This window comes from Citrus clementina, unplaced genomic scaffold (assembly GCF_000493195.1).
Source record: "Citrus clementina cultivar Clemenules unplaced genomic scaffold, Citrus_clementina_v1.0 scaffold_3, whole genome shotgun sequence".
NCBI lineage: Eukaryota > Viridiplantae > Streptophyta > Magnoliopsida > Sapindales > Rutaceae > Citrus > Citrus x clementina.
The window spans coordinates 50,554,192-50,577,974 of NW_006262339.1; the positions used below are offsets into that span (position 1 = coordinate 50,554,192).

Here is a 23,783-nt window from a genome sequence, read left to right on the forward strand (position 1 = left end):
AGCTTTTGTATTTTAGTGCAACATCAAAGCAGTGCTTTTGGTAACAGGTGCCTATTGTACCAAAACACAAACACAAATGCCCAAATTTTTACATGCTTCTTCCCTTGTCGCATAAGTTGTAAAGCCAACTTGGTCTTTAGTTTGCGCGACGGGCCCCATCTGACAAAGGTCTTTGTAATTAGGCTTCAGTGGCACCAGCATCCGACCGTCACACATGCTCGCTATCTCCCATACGGTATGGTTTAGGAATATGACATGCCGTGAGTCATTTAATTTGGGCAGTGGCCGGTGATGGTGCTGCCGCCCAACCCTTGTGCGCTTTTTTTTTAAGCCATGACCATTCAAACACCTTAGTTGAAATTCATGTCATTGCTCCCTTTGCTCAAATATCCAACACAACATACACCCGTTAATTATTTCAGCACAAATTCATAGCTACCAATATTTAAGGTGTCAAAAATTCACCCCAAAAAAAAAAGTAAAAAAATGTGTAAGAAACATTTCATCAAACACGTAATGTGCCATCTTCGTAATTGATCGTTTTAAGAAAGAAAATTATTTATTTTTTCAGCTAATACAACCCTATGAACAGATACAATCATCTACAAGCAAAACCCATTCAAGATTAAGAAATCAACTCGCCAAGTTTTATAAATTTCTCTCGCTCTCTCTCTCTCTCGCGAACTCGCTAACTTTCTCCCACTCTTTTCTCCCGTGCAAAACCGCTATTTCTCTCTCTCTCACTTTTGCCGCCGTTACCATATGATGCATGTGAAAGAGATGATGAGAAATATGGCTGAGTGTGTGGTGAGTTGTTGGAGGGTAATGGAGTTCCGTAGATTTGGTAACTTGTTGAGAGTGGTGAGGGTATTGTGGTCTGAAAAGTGCGTGTTTGGTTAATTATGATATTAAAAGTTAGAGGTGTTTATTTTGAAAATTATAAAAATTTTATGGTTAATTTTGTAAATTTTTTTTTTGGGTTTTCCATTATTATTGCTCTGTTATAAAATTTATTATTATTATTATTATGATGGTAATAATATTCATAGTAAAAAATAAAAATATTTATTCTTTATTATGTTGATGAACAAATATATAATTTAGGACATTTTAATAACTTATAACAGTCCATTCTAGTTAAAGGACAAAATAAACACGTTAGTATTAATACAATTTATTTCAATAACAATTCTTGTAATTTAAATAAATAACTCATTTTGATTTTTATTTCTCATTTAGATTTTAATTCATTCAAATTACAGTTAGCTTAAAGTAGTTTTTCGACTCTGTAGTTATTTGACAAGTTACACTTGAGTCATAAAAAAATAAAAAATTAATTTTGGGTTGATATAAATTACATATGATATGATGTAACTTTTGTAACTTCCTTTTAAATTTTTTAATTGATTGGGTAGATATAAATTACATATTATTTTCTTTTACAAATTTTATGTCCGCTTGCTTTGACATCGGAAAGTTAATATGGTTCCGATAATTGGTTAATATACAGATGATCTTAGAGCCACTACGGCTCTGGCGCTCTGCTAGGGAAGAGCAGTTCAAGCCCATATGCAACTGTCAAGTGTCAAGTAGTATATGATTTATGAAAGAGAAGCACAAGGGTAATTTAGAAAATAAATTGAAAAGCAGGGGCTGGTTGAAATGAATAGAGGTTTTCAAATATCATTACTCTTTCACATTTAAATCTATAAGAGATTTCAAGGAAGTTGGGACGTTAATCCCATATTTAGTTTGAAGAAATTAGAGAAGATGAGAGGAATGAAAATGAGAGAGGAGAAGAGAAAATGATAGAACTACTGCTGGATCAATCTCAATTTCGTTATTGGATTTAATTTAGAAATCATCTCTTTTTCTCTTTTTCTTTTTTTTTTCCCCTCTCATCTCTGAATTTCATCTCCTTTTCTTTTAAAAATGAGAGGAGATAAGAGGAATGAAAATGAGAGAAAAAGAGAACCAACCTCAATTTCATTATTTGATTTAACCTAGAATTCATCTCGTTTTCTCTTATTCTTTCTCCTCTCCTTTCATTTATCTGAGCTGCTCTCGGCTTAGTTCGACGGTGTAGCTCAGTTTTAAAGCTACTGTTGGAATAGTCCTACTTGAAGGTGTAACTGGAGTGAGTGATCCTCAAATTAAACAAGTCAAAGCTGGGTTGATCAAAATTTCTCCTTCTGCATCCTGGGGATCTGATCTTCTTAGCATGTTCAAAGAAAAGAGTTTCTAAAAGTTGGGTTTAGTTGGAATTATTTTGCTATAATCAACACGATGAGCTTGTATAGCCCAAAAACATATTTACAACTTAATTGTTATCAACTAATAATGATTATGTGCCAATTTAATTTTAACTTTCATTTCCTAATTAGTTATTACTGTGATGGAATCTTTTGTCACATTCATTACAATTTACGATCAAGTATAAACAATTTAAGCCTGCAATATCCGCAAACTTTGGGCTGACAGGAAACTAAAGAAGCTATTAACTCAACTGAATCCGAATGATATTTAAGAATTAGATTTTGGGTTATACAATGTCTGTTTGTCATGTCCGACCCACCCAAGTGAGCAGGTGAAGCCCAACATGCTTCGTAAATAAGCTATTAATTTTCAGTAGCCGTGAATTTTTTTTTCCCTTTTTCCTCCAGGTGATAGTGAGCTTAACTAAATTGTCAGCAAAGGCACATTCATCGCAGGATTAACAATTGATGTTACACATTCAAAAGGGCACAGCAATCCTTTAGCTCCAACTAAAAGAACTCAAAGTCCAGATATTTACCTCCCGACTTCATGTCTGTCCCTACGATCTTTTTACTACTGCTACTGCTGACCCCAACCGGATCAACTGCCCCAAATTTTCCGGGAAGCTCAGCTTCCATTGGTCTGGGAACCTCTGGTGGTGTACTGCACCGGATTAGAGCCCAATTCACACCTTCAAAGAATGGGTGCTGCTTGATCTCGGTTGCTCCTCTCTTCACCCCTAGCCGGTGCTGTGGTTCCTTCACCAGCAAGCCTCTTATCAAATCACGACTAGCATAACTTGTTGCTGGTGAGTCTGGAAATCTCAGCTGCTGCCCAACTACATTGAACAATGTAGCACGATTTCCTGAACCTTTGAAAGGGGTTTTACCATACAGTAGTTCATGCAAGAAAATACCGAACGTCCACCAATCAACTGCACTACCGTGGCCCTCTCCCTTGATAATTTCAGGGGCTAGATACTCGTGGGTTCCAACAAAAGACATAGAACGGGCTGCAGTAGGCTCTGCAACAAGCTCTGGAAGTGTACTTGATGGTAACCCAAGCTCAGATCGAGGTTTTCGTGTTTTCTTCTTGTTCTTCTGAGGGAATATTCGAGGAATAAAGCAGGCGGGCTGTATGCATACAGATGAGGGCTCAATACAGGCAGGCTGAACACAGAAAGAACCCCCCGGTCCCCGTCTTGAAGGGTCAGAATCCAATGATGAGGTTTTTATCAAGGTTGGGGAAACTGCACATCTTAAAGAAAGGTCAAAATCTGAGAGCATTATGTGGCCATCGTCACGGACCAGAACATTTTCAGGTTTCAAGTCCCTGTAGACAACACCAAGCATGTGGAGGTACTCAAGTGCCAACAGTACCTCTGCAGCATAAAATCTGCATACAGAAAGACAACACAACTTAGACAACAGTTCACAACTTGTCTGATAAAAATTAATTCAGTTTGAGTATAAACTTGTTTCAGCACATTGAGATGATAACACAACAGTATTGAGCCAGAAACAATGAATTGAAGACAAAAATGGTATCTCAGAAATCACAAAAACCATTACACCTAGATAAGATAAATCCATGGGTTTCTTAATATATGTAGCTCCAAAAACACAAGGGAACCCCAACCTAGAATTCTGTACAGGATTCCAGAAGTACTGCCATACCATGAAGTGGGAAAACGCATATAACATGCCTATTGTTCAATAATTGAGAAACAACAAAATCAGGGAAGGAAGAGGATTTTACTTCACCGAGCCCAGTAAGGTGCTTGTACTTTTGTCCGTCTCCCATTGGCATTCCTAAATTGTATCCAAATGCACTATCATCCTAAATCAAGAGAGAAATAGAAAAGGAAATAACAGCTAGCACTGTTTAAACACTTGTCTTTATTTTCTCCTCAGAATTTCCTAATCACTAAATGCATGCTGGCATTTTAAAGTCAAACCATCGCATTAACATATAATAAAATCCAACAAGTTACCAAAGCTCCATAGCCTCTCTCATTTTTTTTACTAATTATTATAACGTGCCTAGTTCGTAATGTGGACCTTAGCGAGATTAAAACCCAACAAGGATTTTATACAGCAAATATATATATATATATATATATATATATATATATATATAAAAGAGAGAACACCGAAGATTCCAGTCCAGACATGGTTCTTTCTCAAGAAGAAGCATTGGTTAGTGGCAGTAGGAATACCGAAGGCAATCCTTTCTGGTTAATGAGAACAAAGATTTGTTATATGTACATATCCGAACACACACAATGAATGGGTATGAGAACTCTCACAGGAAAATAAATCATACCTTGCAGCATATTCGGAGAAATGTTTCCCAGGTTGCCTTTGCCTTAAGGTATGCAAATCACCCCCTGGGCAATATTCCATGACCAAACAGGAGAATCTATCAGTCTCAAAATGGGTGTACAGAGTTGGCAGAAATGGATGGTCCAACAGCTGCAAAATCTCCCTTTCTGTCTGAGCCCTAGTCAATTTCTTCCGACTTGCAAGGGACGCCTTGTCCATTACTTTCATTGCAAAATAACAACGAGTACTGCTCAGCTCTGAGAGATACACACTGCCAATGTCACCACAACCAAGTCGTTTGAGTAATCTAAAATGACTCATGCCCAAGATTCCATCCCGAGCTCGAATGGCTAGAATAGCCTTCCACCGAGGATCATTTCCTTTGTGAGGTTTATTAGCACTCCCAGTAATATTGCTCCAATTACTATCATCACTAAGGCCACTACTATCACTTGCTCTGCTGATACTAGTCTTTGCACTCTCTAGTGAATCTCCTCTAACACTTCCTTTTGTACTCTCACAATTCCTCTCCATACTAAGCATGCCATCACTTGTTATCACATCACTTCGATATGTACTGGCACAACTATTGACAATGCTCATAGCAGTGACAACACCAGTACTGTCAATGCTACTATGTGGGCTTACATTGCCACTTGGAGGCAGAGAAGCATCCCACACACACTCTTTCTCCTCAGAATCTGGTGGAAGAAGCGAATTCTCTGTATTTTGAGATGCCCGAGGAACTGAAAATGGAGAAGACAATGCACCTAATTCACTAGGTTCTTCAACCAAACTTTCCGCTGGTGAAAGAACAGCCGAGATTTGTTTCTTTGGAGGAACCCTGATTGAAAGGTCTTCAAGGAAAGGTCCCTTCATAGACAAGCTCTTCATTAGACAGGCAGCATCAGATTTGTTTTGACTGATTGGTACGTAAACAGTTTTCATTAGATCTGTATCAATAGGTTCTGCAGGATGACTAACCCCAGAGAAAGAACTAGGGCCAGCCTCCTCAAAAAAATCATCACTACCTTTTAATATCAAAGTATCAGCCACAATTTCCTCTCTTTCAGGCAGAGAATCTTTTCCCTTCCATGTCCTCACAGATGCAGGGGTGTTTGAGACTTTGAAGTCTCTTACATTGTTCAATCGAACCACTTCTTCTCTCACCAAACCTCCATGCATATTTGATACCTGACCTACCTCTATCACTGAGCTGGCACATAAATGAGATACCTGGACCGCAGCAGGCAATTTTCCAGAAAGTGCCTTCGATTCTGGAACCTTTTCCATGTGTGATGACCTCATAACTTACATGGAAAAATCAATCAGACAAAAGCCCTGCAGAAGGAAAAGAGATAAGAGTTTAATGACTACTTTAATTTTGCTGGTTAGATCTTAATGGTATTCTAACTAGAAGCCTTATAAACCAGTCATTTAGAGAAATCATTCAATGAAATTATCCTTCTCAATCATCAACAGAAAATCAGCATATGAATTTCCCTTGTTGTATCACTTAAAGCAGAAGCGTCATCAATCAAATCAGAAATGATCAATCAGGGAGAAAAGGAAATGATAATTGTAGAACATCATCAAAGTTCAGGCACTCACAAACCCAGAAACTGACAAGCCTGCTTCAACTGGCATATAAAAAAAAAAAAAAAAAAATCATCACTAACCCTTTGCTATAGCCTCTGAGAGCTTGCAAAAGCATTAGCAAGTAGAAAAGGCGCTAATCTGAGTCAATGCTTAGAAAGCTCAGCAGATCAAGCAAATGAGTTGTCAAATCCTTATCTTCACTAACAATCAAGTAATAAACAAGGAAAAAAAAATACTCTTATTAAATCGAAGCCCATATTTAAGAAAATTGATAAAAAGCGGCAAAAGACTTGAAGTTCAAAAAAAGCGAAAAATACGATCTTCCCTTTTTAATTGAAAGCACATTCTCTACATACGCACTTGAATTCTACGCAAATCTTCAACAAAAGAAGAATAAAACAAGAAGAATCCGACGAATTCAAAGTCGGTAAATGTACAGAGAATGATCTTGAAGCCACAAAAAAGCTACACACACACACACAGAGCCATTTCATTTCACCCTAGCAGTAGCAGAGATTAAAAAGAACAGAAAACAAAACGCACCGGTTTATCAGTAACAAGAATCTGTACGGGCAAGTTCAAGAATCAAGCAAGCATTTCATTTAGGGTTTGTCCTCAGCTGAAATTGAAAATGGGAACCTTCACGTCCTCTCTCTCCCTCTCTCTCTACAATTTTCTTTCTCTCACTGAAATCTTTGAAAATAAAATTAAAGTGAAAATTATAAAGTTGTAGAGCCCGAGCGTTTAGAGCTCGAGCTCCTACTTTCTCTCTCTTCTTTTCTTTCACTAGACCGTGAACAGACTCTGCTACTGCAGCTAAAGCTCTTGTTGAAGGTTACTGTAATGTAGCTTTTGCTTTTCTTCTCTTTTCTTTTCTTTCAATTTTTTTTTTTAATTTAGTTGTTGAGTGAGACGAGAATCGGACAGAGGATATGTGATTGTGGAGGAGTTGGTGGGGCCCGTGGAGTGGGGCCGATGGCCCACATGTGTTTCTTCTTTAAGCTACACTTATTTTCAGGAGTGGGGACGAGCGCTCCTCCTCCCTCCGTGTCACAACCGCGATTCCATTTCACAGTATTTCGGGTTTGGATTCAGTTTAATGATGAATTGAACTGCAATTAACATCCGCTTCAACGGCGCGTGTAAATCATGACCAGGCTGTGATACTGCTGCTGTGACGTCGTCCGTGTGATAAATTCTTCAATTCACCGCCACCCACCATAACCATTCCATCTACTGGTAGGCTTGGCTGCTAATTGATTGGATCCTTTAATCTACCATTAGACCTTTTATTGATTCGTTCATCGACATTATAATTCTGTCGTGGGTTAGGTTATCTTCTTAGTGTTATTCACATGTTGATTTTCACTTCGTTACCTGTGACTGTGAGGGAAAAATAAATCAAAAAATATCAAAAAGAGAAATAATAAATATACAAGCTTATAAAAATATACGACAGATGGTATTTTTTGGAATTGGACATTATTTTATAAGTAGTTATTTGTTCGAAATGATGAGATTTAGATTTAATTTTAACCCTCTTTTAGTTATAAAAGATCAAGATTTATTTGTTGATTTAACTAGTACATGTATCCTTTTGGGGAGGTACATTGTTTTTGTTTTGTTAACAATCTTTAACTCCATCATTTAGTTTAATTGTTTATTTTGTTTTGATAAAGAATATTTGAACTCTTTGGCAAATTCTTAATTTGGCAGCAATGTGTAGTTTACAGTAATTCAAAAATATCAACCAACTTTTTCTTAGAAAAAAAAAAGAAAAAGAATGGTGATGTCAAATGTACTATGAATTTGACATTGGTATCATTATCATTGGTGAGATTATTGAATTTCGTAACATTTAGTTTAATAATTTTTTTTCAAAACTATATAATTTGAATATTGCAATTTTCTAACATTTATTACTCAGTGAATTGTATATGTACTGTGCTGCAAACAGTTTAGACGAAACTAGTGATTACCCAAATGCTAAGGATGCAAGTGCTCCGGTCGGGTTCTGCCGAAACAACAAATATAAATTTGGCTCATACTCAAGAATGTGTCTACTACGATTTACGCAGCATAGAAAAAGCGTTAAAAGGGCGGCTCTCCGTTAGAATTGACTTGACCCTCAGTATATGAAACTACCAAATTAAGATTAACAGTGCTAGAAAAGAAAACCGTTTGTAATAATGGAAAAAAGGTTTTTGGCGTTTTAGGAGTATTATTATTTTTATTTATTTACTGTTTATTATATTTGTGTATACTGTTAAAATTAATTAGAACATACGCGTAAAACAAAAAAAAAAAAAAAGCATAAACAAAATTTTTATTGATAATTTGATATAATATAAAATCTGGTCCACCACAGTCGGTCCCAAACTTGAATGCGCCCCACCGCATGCATGTCCCCATCTAATACTATTTACCTTGCACCTTTGCCGCCACCGAATCGTAATTTTCTATTTTGCCACAAAAAAGAAAATCAGCTTGAGGAGAAATGTTTGACCAATCAAATCTTCAAAAACCCATTATTAGCATAAGCAATTGGTCGCTTAATTTATGGCTAATTTATTAATAAACCTTTATTATTCAAAGCGACATTTGTTCTGGTAATAATTAACTACGGTCGTCTCATTGTTTGTTTGCACAGGACCCCAGTTACGTTGCCACTCAGAAAGACGAAGGTCCAGTCCCAGTCCAAATGTCCAAATTATGAACAGCGTTGATGAGTTGGCGCTAAGGATTAAAAGCGACGTGGTGTTGGGAGTACACTAGCACTTGGATATACTGCAGGAATTTTGGCTGAAGTTGAAAGGGCGTGCGCGTGCATGGTCAATCGATGTCTTTGCTTGCAATTGCATGGCAGTGCCGGTCAACAATAGACAAAAGAAAAATGTTACGCCCTGTTTGTGTTTGGGATTTTTTAACCAATGAAAACGAGTGAGCATTTAGCCAGGACAGCGATATGTCAGCTTCCTTGTAGTCGCTTCGGACAATTTTCACTCACACATCTTAATCTTATTATTTTTAATCTTTTTTTCTTTTCTTTTAAATTTCTGTCATTGGAAAAAAAAAAAAATTGGAGGTGATGTGGCAAGATGGTGGGCGGATCATGATTGGGGGACTCTTTTTTTTTTTTTTTTTTTTAATATTGAGTTAATAATAATGGTCCCGATGAGTTGGTGAAGATGTCATGTGAGAGACTCAAATCCCATGAAAGGTATAGTTAGTGATTAAAATGATTGGATCAAATATTTTACCACTCGTATATGCTAAAAACTCATACCCACATTTCCGAAAAAGAAGTGTTTTGTAATCTTTAGTGGGCCTTGTAAGTCTTAGTTGTTCCCCTTGCTTTTTGAAAAGAGGAAATTAGAGGTTTGAAAGTGTGGGCTTTGAGTATTGGAATTAGAAAAAGGGAAGCAATTCAAAGGTGGCTTCTTTCATAGTTCCTTTCTCACTTCGAGTTTGGCCCGCCATAAGCTTTTTCAGTGGCTATTCTTAGTGATTACCTGTAAATCCTGCACCAAATGAGGATCATAGGTGTCACTTTATCGATTCTTCTTGATGTAAGAGACAAAACTATATATATATATATATATATATATAGTTAGTGTCACTAGTAATTTTTAATCATGCATTATTACATGTAATTCTACAGATTCTAGAAGCCTCTGAGTTTCGGGCTTTGCTAATTAATCATAGTATTTGGGATCCAGATTTCTCGAAATGCATGTCAAATTGTTTTCAAGATTTCAGTCTTAATAAACTGTAAAGGCGGAATATGATGCTAGACTTAAAAAAAAAAAACAATTTTTTTGGGTTAGGCAGAATGGGTTGGGCCTAAAACCCTCTGCTGACGAACATTTAACGTGTCCAGGGCTGTACAAAGATTTTCTTTTGTCACCAGCATGGTCGCATTGTAATTTGGGTCACTTTATTTGCACATAGATAAAGCAGCACTGTGCGAGTTTTAACCAAGACAAAACACTAGGCAAAATTGTGCCCTTCTAGTCACTTCCCCTAACGGTGCACATTTTAAGATTTTGTTCTAAATAATGAGGTATAAATATTTCTTAATATTTTTTTTACAAATTTTAAATAATAATACTCAATTGATGAATGTCTAGTAATATTCTAAACATTTGCTACCTCTAGGTTATCTTTATATATATAGTCTCTAATTCATTAACACAAAATCCTATTTACGCAATAATGGTGCGCGGGAGACGAATAATTACAGTCTGTAATATTAACTTCTATTCTTCTATTTCACTTCTTCTTTAATGTCTGCGTAAAATACTCGGTAAATTGTGGTGCCATTGCCCATAATGAAATCAAATTCAATCTCTTTATTGGAATCTTAGGTAGCGTTTACTTTTTGGATTGGAGTGGGAAGCATGAGGAGTGGGAATCTTAGGATTGGGAGTGTGAAGTGGGAGTGGGAGTAGGTTGTTTACTTACACTGGAATGGAAGCATGGAATGGAGATCAGAATCCAATTTATGTGTTTACTTTATCTTGGATTGGGAGTAAATAGTTTCAAATTATAATTTTATCCTTATTTAAATAATTATAGTTTTTAATCACAAAGTTAATAAAAATATATATTTAATGAATAAAAATTTATTTTATTATATTTGTAAAATTATAATAATTATTAATATTCTTAATTATGTACATCACAAATTTTTATTAATTTTAATTTTAATTATTTAAATTAAAAATTATTGATAAGGGCAATATAAATGAAACAGTTTTACTATTAATATAGTACGAAATTAATATTTTCTTAAAATAAACTATTTATTAGTATTAATTATTGATATTAAATAAATATATTACTATTATTTTTAAATAAATATAATAATATTATATTTTCAAATAAAGATGGTATATAGTAATCTTATTAATTCTCTATTAATATAATAATATTATTTTTAAGTAATTTAAACTTAGAATCAAACCAAATTATTATTTAGGTAAATATAATAATATTATTTAAATAAATATAATATTATTTAAATATTTATTAAATATAATTATAGTAAATTTAATAAAAGGAGGGTAAAAAAGAAGGGTAAATATAAAATGAAAAATTATTTTATTTAATATAATATTATTTAGTACAAAATTAATATTTTCTTAGAATAAATTATTTATTATTAATAATTATTAATAAATAAATATAATACTATTAATTTTCAAATGAAGATAGCATATAGTAATATTTATTAATTCTCTATTAATATAATAATATTATTTTTAAGTAATTTTAACTTAGAATCAATGCAAATTATTATTTAGTTAAATATAATAATATTATTCAAATAAATATAATATTATTTATTTTATTTTATTAAATATAGAATATTAAATTAAATAAGAAAAATGGTAGAAATGGGAGAGGTGGGAGAGATGGGAGTGGATTCCCACTCCCACTCCTCACTCCAAAAATGAGTGGGGACTACGGAGTGAGATTCCTAATCCTTCTCCAAATTGATGAAGTAAACACTGGAGTGGGAGGAATCCACACTCCTCACTCCCACTCCAGCAAGTAAATGCAGCCTTAAGTCATGCAGACACTTTCCATCTTCGCCAATTCATTTGCTTATTTACCTCCCACGTAGATGTGGTTACCATAGACACCAATTTTGTCTTCTGTAAATTCTCGTCAAACTAAGCAAAAAGGGTCTTAATTCTTGCTTTAGAAATTTTGCGTTACAATGATGTCATTATTTCTGACATAGTGGGGATTCAAATAAATTATTATAATTATTTTATATTTTTATTGATTCATATGTAACTCATTTCGAATACTAAAATGTAATTTTAATAGACTTATTTATTAAACACATGTTGTCATATAACTTTGATATAAAGATTGTTTACCAGTATATATACTTGAAGGTCAGTAGGAGCAAGCGTATTATTTTAATGCTTTATTATATGGATGATATATTCCTCACAGCTAATGATAGTGAATTCTTATTTTAGACAAAATACATGCTATCATATAACTTCAATATGAAGAATCTTGGTGAAACCCATTGCATATTATGAATTGAGATTCTTGGTGACAAATCTATAGGTATTTTAGGATTGTCTTTAGAAGGCCTATGATCGTGTTTTAAAAAGATTTAATTTTCAGTCTTGTGCTCTTCGAAAGCGCCAATTATGAAAGACAATAAAATTTCTAAGTCTCAATATCTAAATAATGATGTAGATAAAGTTAAAAAACAAACAGTCCCATATGCTTCAGTTATGGATAGCTTGATGTATGCTCAATTTTGTACATGCCTTATTGCTTTTTGAATGCGTAAGAGATACTTGAGCAATCCGAGTTTTGAATACCGAGAGACTGTAAAGAAAGTGCTTAGATATTTAGTTACTTTTTTATGATAGAAAGAGAAGTTATGTTATGGAGAAGTGCCAAGCATACAATTACAACTTCTTCAACAATAAAGGCAAAATGCATAGCATGTTTTGAAGCTAAACGTCAAGCATTAAAGATGAAAAATTTTATTGCGAGGCTGGACTTTGTGATGTTTGTACTAAGGTTACTGAATATATATTATGATATTTCTACGACAATTTCTTTGTCTCATAATATTAGGAGTTCCTCATGCTCCAAGCACATTGATATTACATATTTATTTATAGGAGAGAAAATTACTCAATCTTACGTATCAGTTTGATATATACCTACTGAACTCATATTGGATGATCCACTTATTAAAGCCTACTCTAAAAGTTTCTTAGGAACATGTGACTTATATGGGATTTTAGAGTCCTCTTTTATATGCTAAGTTAGTGGAGTTCTTGATTTTATTATAAGTTGCAACATAAATGAGATGATGTATTATTAATATTTTATTAATATGCATGCATATTGTTATATGATATTGGATAAAAGAGCAGCAAGTGCTATACGATTATATCTAGCAAAGAATGTTATAGTGAATGTATGAAAAATTTCGTCGGCAAAAGAACTTTGGGAGAGGCTAGAAATTTATATCAGACAAAGAACATCTCTAATTGTTTGTACCTTAAGGAGCAATTTCCCTTTTGAAATTTGATTTATTCAAGGAGAAATACATTTAATAGAAGAAAATAAATATTTCTCTTACAAGAAATAATCACTATATATAAGGAGGTTAGGTTCACTTATTTGTATAATACATCTATTATCTTTAAGTAGACAATTTCTAGTGTGAGAGAAACGGTAAGTTTATTGAGAGATTGCGTGTTATTGGAATTTTAGGTGAGAGAAAAAATAATGGAATGATTATAATGACTTTTATATAATGAATTTTCTCTTGTTGTCCTTGACAGCCGTGGTTTTTCTCTAGTATATGAGTTTTTCACTTAAATTCTTGTATTGTGTGATTAGTTTTATTTTCCATCTGTTTTTTATTTATTATTTATTTGATATTTTTACTTACAAGATATTGGGTTTTAAAATTTCTTGACAAGTGGTTCTTGATTTACAAGGATATTTTAGTTTATTTAAATTTAAATTTATCTTTTATATAATTTCAGTGATAATAAAATTATAATTAAGAAAAAAGGGTGTTATATGAATATTAAAGGAGTGTGAAAAGCATTATTCAGTGAACTAAACCATTAGAATAATAGTGATTAGCGGAAACGATGAAAAAAATAAATAAATACTTGCACAGGCCATGGTCCAAAAGAGGGAAGTATGACCGTCGCCGAGAATCTAAAGATTCAATTGAAAATCTTTGGAATAGTCCGAGGCGTTCATGAACATAACCCAAGATCGGCCCAAAGTCGGACCTTGTTAGGTTCTGGAAAATCTGGGCCGTCCGTTTGGGAAAACCGACTTGACTTCACAACCAGAGCCAGACTAAGGTTGGGTCCCACACTCACACCAACAAACGCAGCGCAATGCGAAGGAAATACGCAAAAGTGACCCGTCGACCGTTGATAGTTTTATCCGCTCAGCAAAAAGGCCACGTGTAAAAAAGTCAACATTTCAGTTCCTTGGCAATGAATTGACTGAAACTGGACTCAAACCGACGGTGCCTCTATTTTGTCCGTTGCCGAAACCAACCAGTTCGTTTGTTCACGGCGTGTTGCTTTCTTCGGAGATCCCTTCCTGTCTCTTTCAACAAATCGTCCAAAATTCTGTATTCGGAAAGAAAAAAAGAGGGTCTAGATCTTTTTTCTCTCTCTGTTAAATTGCCGCCATGGCACTGGTGTCTGCGAGCACAGAGAGGATCAACTTATGTGGACCTACGGACCCGTCTTCCTCACGATCAACCTCTGAAGCGACGTCGTCTGCCAATGTCTCGTGCGCTGCCGACCCACCCGATCGCAATGTCCAGTTCAGTACTTCTCCAATCCCTAACGGGGACGTTGAAGTTCAGGTATAGTTAGCTTTGTGATTTAATTTGTTTGAATTATATTCTGTGTTACCTGCTGATATTCAAGAAAATGAAATTATCAACTCAGTTAAACTAGATGGTAGATCTCTCTCTTTCTTGAACAAGCCCTCTTTATTATCCTGAAAGTATTTTGATTATTCACTGACATTATGCATATCTTATATGCTGTTTTATTTTACAGTCTTCGGTGACGCTAAGAAGTGAAGAGTATCGGCAACTGTTTCGTCTCCCATCTGAGGAAGTGAGTGATAGTTTTTCCTGTCAACAGAAAAACATGCTCTCCTTACAGTTTAATTTCCTAAAACATGTTTAAATTTTTAACTTCTTTTTTTAAAATTTAGGTGCTTGTTCAAGATTTTAATTGTGCATTCCAGGAGAGTATCCTTCTTCAGGTAATGTTGTTATTTAAAATAGCTTCTGCGTCTGAATTTTTTTACATTTCTTCATAGTTACTTTACAGTGCTGTGATTTTTTAGGTGGTCATGCCACCTTCCTCCTCTTGTACAGAGATGGCATTTGGAATTCTTTCCCATCATTTTTGGCCTGTCACACTCTTTCATTTTTTTTTTTTTTTTAACTTGGTTGTAATGTCTAATTGGCCATCTTTCCTGATTCTTACAAATTATTATCTTTTTGTAGGGCCATATGTACCTGTTTGTCCATTTTATTTGCTTTTATTCCAACATATTTGGATTTGAGACAAAGGTAACTTCAAAGTTTCAGTGTTATGTTGCTAGTTGCAATTCAACGTTGCAGTATCAATCGTGTTTTGCAATTTCTAATGAGTTTATGCTTCAGAAAATTATCCCATTCTATGAAGTTACAGCCGTACGAAGAGCGAAGACAGCTGGCATCTTCCCTAATGCAATAGAAATTTTTGCTGCAGGGAAGAAGGTACTCTTACCATTACCTTTTGTGCTATATTGATTTCTTTCGGAAATGTCTTATAAGTTTCTGTCCTCAATATTGCTTGCTTACCTCCAAATTTCGCTAACAGCTGCAAAATCTAAACCCACTTATTGATCTGGCAGTACTTCTTTGCATCATTTCTGTCCCGGGATGAAGCATTCAAGCTCATTACTGATGGATGGTTACAGCATGGCAGTGGTTCCCTAGCAAGTGCAGAACAGCAGGTAGTTGACGGAATATAATTGGCTGTGTGAGTTTTGAAATTATTGGAGGTGTTCTTTGAGAGAAATCCTACCCCACACCAGCCTGTTGGTGATTCATACCATTTCCTTTTGTTATTGCTATAGTTTTCTGGCTGTTTTATGGTACACAATATGATGATAGGCAGTGAATAATGTATGTCACATCTAAAATGACATGCTCTGTTAAGTAAATCTTAGTATAGAAATTATATTGTGCAACTATATTAATGATCTTTGAAAATTCTGAGTTTGTGTTGTAATAAAGGAATAAGTATATATTTAATGTACTTCATGATTGATTCCAGGCAATGGATACATTTTGCACAGCACTTTTTGTTATATCATGTGCTGTAGAACATTGAGAATCACTATTCACTAAGTTGAATTTTCTTTTCTTGGTGATCATATTTCAGGATTCATCATCTGAAACTAGCAGCCCACAGAATGGACCTGTTGTAATTGAAAAGGTCAATTGCTGCTCTGCAGATCCCATCGCCAAATCAGATTCCATTATAAGGTACTTTTATAAGCTGAAATAAAGTTATTTATTTTGGTTTTGATGATCCTGTTAAATCTCCTCCTTATTGTATTGGAATTCTGATACAGGGAAGAGGATCTCTCAAGTGACTCTAAGCTTCCTGCTAATGTTGAAATGACGCCTGTGGAAATGCAAGATGATAATGTGGAACAGGATTTTGAACCGGTTTTAGATACTGACTCTTTGCATCCAATAAAGACTTCGTCATGGAACATAGAGAATTCTGATGCGCCTAAGAGTTAGTCAACTAACACTGCTATATCTTGTTTTGGTACCTTTGTTTTATTTTTAATTTTCAAAGTTTGTTTGTTTTATTTTTAATTTTCGAAGTTTGTGTTGCACCATGGTGTTAGCCAACTCTAGATTAAGTGGTGCAGGGTGTTAATATTAGGTCTTTTGGGTGTTGAAGTTTTAGTTGTAGTGGCTTCTGGAAACTTGTTGATGTACGCTAGAATTGACAAACTAGATGATGGGTGCAGGGTCCATTTTGATGGTTGTTTGGTAATTGGGGGTAGGCTAAATTGTTGGGATTTTAAGATGATCTTTTCTGTGAGAGCCTGTGTATTATTTGATTCAAACCTTGTTCACTACTGTTTAGCAGCTAATGTAGGAGCTTTGTTAGAAGATGGGTCATGTGAAGATCTTCATCGCTTTTTAGTTCCTATGTGATTGCCTATTGACATTGGACCATTACTGATCAGTTATCCAGCCTGCTTTTGGTTGAAATTATGAGAACTTATGAACTTTTAAGTCTTTAGAATTTTGAGCAAGACTTTTTAAGGTTTGTAAACTGATCACCATTCAATGGACTAAAATTGAATTAATAGAAGTTGTTTAGTACTTGAGATGAATTGCGGGAATCTGTTGATGAAGAAACTAGTAATGGGTGGTTAAAGGTGACACCTACACATGGAGTTTTTGAGTCTTCATAGATGCCAAAGTGAGATGTTTGATAACCCTTTACCCAAAATGGAGAAAAAAGGGCTCTTTATCATGGTTTCTCTGTGTTATGATTGACATTCTAATGTAGGAAAGGATTGGACATTGAAGGTGGCATTAACAAATTTGTAAAGCATACTGAAGTAGTTTCTGTTATGGGCTTGGAAATAATTGTATATATCATGCCATATGGTATAGGGTTTGGGTCCTGTTGAGTGTACTCATTGTATTGTATTGAATTAGCCGTATTGCATTATATTGTATTAAGCTGTAATGCAATACTATGTTTGGTGTAATATGGATTGTATTATATATATTTTTATTTTAATATTTATATTAAACTAATACTTTAAGATATATTTGAGTTTTTAATATTATATATTTGTATTTATATTCATTATTTTAATTAAAGAAATTTTTTTTTAAAAAAAAAAGCAAATGTAAACAGTGCCTATTACACAAATCCCACTCCCTCCCCCGGGTTTATTTAATGCGGAACTATTCACACTATGGTGTATCTTAATACACCATAATGTGAACAGGAAAACATGGGACTGCATTGCTAATGCAATGTAGTCCCATGTAATATGATGTGCCAAACAAACCCTCAAACATGCCAGTTTTAGTTGTTTTATCTTTCTTGCATTTATCACTCTGCACAAATTGCTTTAAGATGGCAGGCACTTCTATTACATCTTATTAATCTGAACTGGCTCTGTTTGACATGCAGTACCAGAATGTTACACAAAGGTTGCAGAAACCAATTTTCAGGTAGTGTCATGTTTTCCTATTATCATGCATGTAGCCATGTACTAAGTTTTACAGTATCCTATAATTTTAAATTAATATTGGAAGGTGGAGACTTGATTTTCTTTTCTTGAATGGACTGCAGATGAAGGTAGAGGATTTTTACAGTTTGTTTTTCTCAGATGACACTGTTAATTTTATCGAATCGTTTCATAGAAAATGTGGAGATAAAGGTAATCTGCTCTGAATTATTAAATTATTATTTCCTAAGGGCATATTTTAGGTTCGATCTTCATTGAATTTTTATATTAATTAAGGTTAATTTTATACTTTGCAATTCTTTTGCTCGCCTGTTTTTATCTCAGAATTTAAGTGCACCTCGTGGCACCGACATTATGAATTTGGGTATTCCCGTGACTTGTCATTTCAACATCCAATAAAAGTATATTTTGGTATGGATTTATATTTTCTTTAATTTTATCTCTTTATATTTTTATTATGAATGAAGGATTGGTAGATGGTCTATAGAGGTTACACTCTTTTTGCTTCCAGTATTGATTAGTACAGAGTTTTTGTGTTTCAATAAGGTGCTAAATTTGGTAGCTGCAAGGAGACTCAGAAATTTCGAGTCTACAGAAACAGGTATATTCATATGTGTGTTCTGACATTATTTTGCCTCAGCTATTTAAAACAATATTAATAATAAACTTTATATACTTGAAAGACATCAATTTTATGTCATTTTTGTATATTCGTATAGGGTGATGTTGTTTTTTTCCCTGTAGAGTACACTGAGGACTTGTCTCTCTCTGTGAAAAGCTTTTTTTCATAGTTGTTATTGTTTTCTATTTCCACTGGGAATCGCAATGAGATTCAACTCCCTTCTTTTGGGACGTAGAATCTCTTCCTGGTGTTCCCAAAATTGAAGACATGTTTCCTCATTATTGTATTGTTATCTGAATAAAGATAAACATAAATTGCTTCAGGATTGAAGAAATTATAATACACGGTCTTTGAACTCTCTGAAGCCTTGCTAAGTTTAAAGCTAAAGTTTCATACTCTCTCTTTCTCTTTCCACCAATTTTTCTTTTTCTGATCTGTTTGTTATTGTTTGTTGTGACCCCCTAATTATCTCTGATTTTCTTAAAATTTTCAAGAATAATTGATCCTAGATACTTTTTGTCATATACGATGGTGATTTGTTACTGGTTTTTTATTCTTTTGACATTCTGACTTTTTTCCCCAGTCATTTGGTTATTGAGACATCTCAAGAAGTCCATGACGTACCTTATGGAGATTATTTTCGCGTAGAGGTAATGTCTCAAATGAAACTTCAATTATTTCCATCATGCTTAAAATACATCGCAAGAAATCAATGTCGCACCATATGGAGATTATTTTCTCATAGAGGCATATCTAAAATGAACTTTAATTATTTCCAGCATGCTTAGAATATAATTTTGATGTTTATTTTGTAGATTATAGAACCAATGTCTCAAGAAATCAAAAGTATATTTGGGACTGAACATATCCACTAAGTTGAAGTTTGGTGTCAAACATCCGTGCATTTTTTGTATTGTTAGACTTTTTTGAATAGTTATTTTTTGTATTCAATTAATATATAATTATGCAAATAAAAATTATATATGGATTTCAGGGAAAGAAAGCTTGTGCTTTTTCAAATGGTATGCAGCATAAACGATATTTTATGCAGCTTAAATTTCTGACTAGCATCGTCTTTGTGACTCTCTGAAAGTGCCATCGTGATTGTTTTGTTTTGAAAATTCTCCTTTCAAGTTTAAGATCTCTGAATTCGACTAGATTTTGTCAATGAATGTGGCCTCATCTTCCATGTATTAGGGTCTTTGGGACGTAATGAGAGATGATGGTGGATCTAAAGAAGGTTGCATTCTGCGGGTATATGTAAATGTGGCATTTTCTAAGAAAACTGTCTGGAAAGGTTTGCCACTGCTTATTCATTTGTTAATATCACCTACTTGTCGTGTTCTGTTGCACGTGTGATGCTGTGCTCATCTGAATTACGTTGGAATGTTATGCTTCCTCCTTTTCTCACAGTGCACTGTGATTTGACTTGCAACTCTTGACACAGTGTACTTCCATAGAATTGCTTCCGTCTGATGAGTTAGATTCATTACAAGAAAGGCAACAGCTACTTTCATATCTGAAAGTAATGATTGTGAAATAGTTATGTTGATTTGTTTATTTTTCTAATGTGTATGACATAGTGTAAATAATTGAGCAAATTATTTAATAACTTGTTGAGATTTGCAATCAGGGAAATGTACTTTAGATTTTTTTTTTTTTTTTTTTTTTTTGGGGCGCCGGGAGGTAGCTGTGGCTTGCTGAATATTGGTTTGCCTGCTTGCTAAAATAGATGGTTCAGTGCATTTCCTTGAAGCTTGAAACTAGGATTTACTTCTAGTTGGTATTTGTGGTTACAGGAAAAATAGTGCAGTCTACTCTGGAAGAATGTCGAGATGTTTATGCAATGTGGATAGGCATGGTATTACTATCTTCTTCTTCTTCTTTTTTTTTTTTTTTGAATTTGCAGTTCATCTTTACTTGGACATTGTTAAACAATATCAATATTACCTCTTCTTTCAGGCCCATGATGTGTTGAAGCAGAAGAACCTTGAAAAGCCGGAAGGTTGGATTGTGGTAGATAGTGGTATTTAGACACTTTTTTTTTTTTGGGCGAACGAAATTTGTTACATGGGTAGTGTAGCGTATTTGTATTAAGGACTTTAATTAATTGTATTTCCACTGGCTTGAAGCAGAGGGAGGTCCTGCTTATAGTACAGTTCAGAACGATGATGTCCATTCTGAAAGGGTAGTGAATACTGGGGAAACTTCAGAAAGGTTATGCAATGCAGATCACCGAATAAGGACATTACCAATTACAGATTCATTGGATGCCAGCCAAAGTGTTGGCAATCTCTTGCAAGGAAATTTGGTCGACAGTGCAGCCATAGCATCTTTGCTAAGAGAATCCATGACAAAATGCTGTTCATTTGTGAAACGCCAGAGCGGGGTTTCATTGATCCTAGTAATTGCTTTTGCCGTGATCTTCCTGATGCAGGTATGTAATTTTGAATAAGAAAATTCCAAAAATGTTAATTATGAAAAATGAAATGGCAGTGAGATGAATGATGTCAATGATTGGCTTCCTTTTGTCGTGTAAGGCAGGAATTATACAGTAGAATTTGTTGTTTATTTATTTTATTTTTCAGGTGAGCATACTTGTGCTATTAAATAGACCCCAACATGTTCACATGGCTTCTCCACCGGATTACATGGGTGCTGGGGTAGGAGTAGGACTAGGACAAAGATCGGCTGAATCCATTCCTTGGTTGGAGAGGCGGATGCATTACCTTAAAGATGAGATGCTTATGGTTGAAGCTCGGCTGGAGAGGATGTGGCATGAGCATGCAGTGTTGAGAGCTCAACTGAAAGACATAGAGCAACTTCATAAGCGTGAATAATCTTTCCCCCTTTTATCCTTTGTGTAGATTGTATACCGATATAGTTTCTGATTGTAAATCTCTCTCTCACATTCTTCGTTTCCTTCTGTTTAGGGGTGAAGCTGTGTTTCATTTAGTGATATGTAATTAAAAGTTTGACTGAAAAAAAAAGGAATGAACAATAATAATAGTGATAATTAGCCGCAAGGTTAATTTGGTTATCGGTAGTTTTATGAATAATTTTAATGGGGATCTCAACTTGACATTCGAGAATGGTTAGTTACATTGCTTTAATTTTGAGTGAGATGGGAGAGCTTCAATTTCTTCAATCCAATTTTCAAAAATGAAAGGTAAAATTTCAAAGCCAACGAGTCAAATGGGTGCAAAAATCTTATCCATAGGCACGAGAATCAGTGGGCTTGAGTGGCTTCACGTAACCCAAACTTTTATGCTTCATTTATTTGTTAGTAATTGGAATAAGTTGGAATGGAAAATAAGAAATGAGAATAAGAATAAGTGGTTTTCTTGACTTAAAGGAATCGAAATTGAAATGGATTGGAATTCCATTGGTGTATTTATTTTATTTTGGAATCAGAATCGAAATGCGTTAGATTATAACAAATTACTAAAAAGTAATTAATGAATTATTATCATAATTATTATTTTATATTTTAATTATAGTAAATATTTATTTAAAATTTATTATTATTATTAATTATTGTCAATAATATATTAATTGTTAAAATTTTAATTAATTAATTATAATATACTAATTAATTATATTATTTATTATTGTAAAAATATATTAATTATTGTGATTATTTATTCAAAAACTATAATTATTGATATATTTTTAACAAATATATTAATTAATAGTAATGATTATATTAATAGTTATTATAATAGTATATTAACTAATTAATTATAATAATAATATATGAATTAATTAAAATAATATATTAAATAAATGAGGACAATATGGGTATTTTAATTTTTATGGAGGGTAAAATAGTTATTTTAGAAATTCCTTATTCCTAAATTGTGGTGGACCTACAATTTTGATTCTGATTTCCGGTTCTATTTTGCGAAGTAAACATTGTCAATGATTTCGATTCTGGATTTCGATTTCTTAATCCAGAAAGTAAACGCAACATTACAGTTTTCCTTGAATAATTGGCAGAATCCCGGTGTCCTAACGGAAACGGCAATTCGATGCAGTGTGTGTTCTAAGACCTATCGGCTATCGTTTTGATCAATTTGGGCTTTAATGCAGCGGCATTTTTTGGCACTTTGAAATGATTCTGAAAATGATTGAAGCAAAGAAGTGATAGTGGGACGGAGGGTCGTTTAAAGGTGCATTGACGAATTCGTAACCACGTTCTTCAAAATTCAAACAGGAGAGGTTACAGACTCACCGTCGCAGGACCATGTTATTATTTATTGTTGCATGTTTCACATTGTTTTAAATTCTGCATACTAAGACTTTAAGAGCCGCCTTCCGGTTTGTACTTGTGGTCGTAGTGGGCTGCGTGATCCATCAAAAGTGCTCTTTCTGCTCAACCTTAAAGAAGATCACGCACGTGCCTACGCGCTCCGAGTCCGAGGTCCTAGCCACGCCGTATGTCAGTCAAACAATTCCCTCTGTTTCTGCCGACTTTTATTAGCAAACTGCTCCGCACTACAAAGTCAAAAATTGAAGTATCATATTTTTATTGGATTATTTTTTCGCCTGCCCCCATATATTTCAACTTTCAAGAAACTTTGGCCCCAATCTTAATGTTTCAACAACTATCACTGCATACCCTAATTAGTAAATTTTATTGTTAACTTTGACGGAATTATCAGTTATTTGAGTAAAAGATTTATTTGTCTTTATTTCAATGTTGTTACTGAAATATGAAGGTACAGCTGAGAAGTGTGTGTCTGTTACAAGTTTTTCTTCTTTACTTGCAGCAAGTGAAAAGAAATTTTATTGGATTATTTGATTGGATTGGCCGCGTGTCTTTTATCTTCCAAGCCTTATGCACCAAACTAATTGTCCAATTTTCCAAACGAAATAGCTAATCAAATTCACCAAATCATTTTATCCATTATGCTGGAATGCCCAAAAACTAGCAAATCAGCTAATCAATTTTAAAATTAATTTATATTTCGCCATCAATTCCAATTACAACATTGACCAAGTAAAATTATACTCAAATCAATCAATCGGCTTTGTGTTGTGGTTGTTGCATGAGCAACTAGCGGTGTGGTGATGCTTTATGGCATGGGGGCATAGATGTTAGTAGTTGTACTCGGCGGTCACGAACTGACGATGGTGATGGTGGATGAAACTGA

General features: G+C 34.2%; 2 protein-coding genes across 5 annotated transcripts; one reads left to right on the plus strand and one right to left on the minus strand.

Moving 5' to 3' along the window:
- Positions 1-2,497: 2,497 nt before the first annotated feature.
- On the minus strand, positions 2,498-7,052 carry LOC18048882 (serine/threonine-protein kinase D6PK). Of its 2 annotated transcripts, XM_024189253.1 has the most exons (4): positions 6,723-7,052; positions 6,260-6,374; positions 4,582-5,921; positions 2,498-3,651 (listed from the first exon to the last, which is right to left on the minus strand). In XM_024189253.1, the coding sequence occupies exons 3-4, from the start codon at positions 5,886-5,888 to the stop codon at positions 2,766-2,768; spliced, it is 2,193 nt and encodes a 730-aa protein (XP_024045021.1). In that variant the 5' UTR covers positions 5,889-5,921; positions 6,260-6,374; positions 6,723-7,052; the 3' UTR covers positions 2,498-2,765. The 2 variants fall into 2 exon arrangements, with proteins under 2 accessions (XP_024045021.1, XP_006445431.1); XM_006445368.2 differs by lacking the exon at positions 6,260-6,374.
- A 7,048-nt stretch (positions 7,053-14,100) lies between these two features.
- On the plus strand, positions 14,101-21,667 carry LOC18048883 (protein VASCULAR ASSOCIATED DEATH 1, chloroplastic). Of its 3 annotated transcripts, none has more exons than XM_024188459.1 (18): positions 14,101-14,571; positions 14,771-14,830; positions 14,931-14,981; positions 15,229-15,294; positions 15,388-15,483; positions 15,621-15,722; positions 16,154-16,257; positions 16,347-16,516; positions 17,948-17,988; positions 18,110-18,197; positions 18,330-18,416; positions 18,552-18,606; positions 19,211-19,277; positions 19,825-19,924; positions 20,427-20,488; positions 20,590-20,653; positions 20,760-21,064; positions 21,216-21,667. In XM_024188459.1, exons 1-18 carry the CDS (start codon positions 14,392-14,394, stop codon positions 21,465-21,467), a joined length of 1,950 nt encoding a protein of 649 aa, XP_024044227.1. In that variant the 5' UTR covers positions 14,101-14,391; the 3' UTR covers positions 21,468-21,667. The 3 variants fall into 3 exon arrangements, with proteins under 3 accessions (XP_024044227.1, XP_024044228.1, XP_006445432.1); XM_024188460.1 differs by having other exon boundaries at positions 14,102-14,571; positions 20,763-21,064; XM_006445369.2 differs by having other exon boundaries at positions 14,102-14,571; positions 20,590-20,632; positions 20,763-21,064.
- Positions 21,668-23,783: the final 2,116 nt, after the last annotated feature.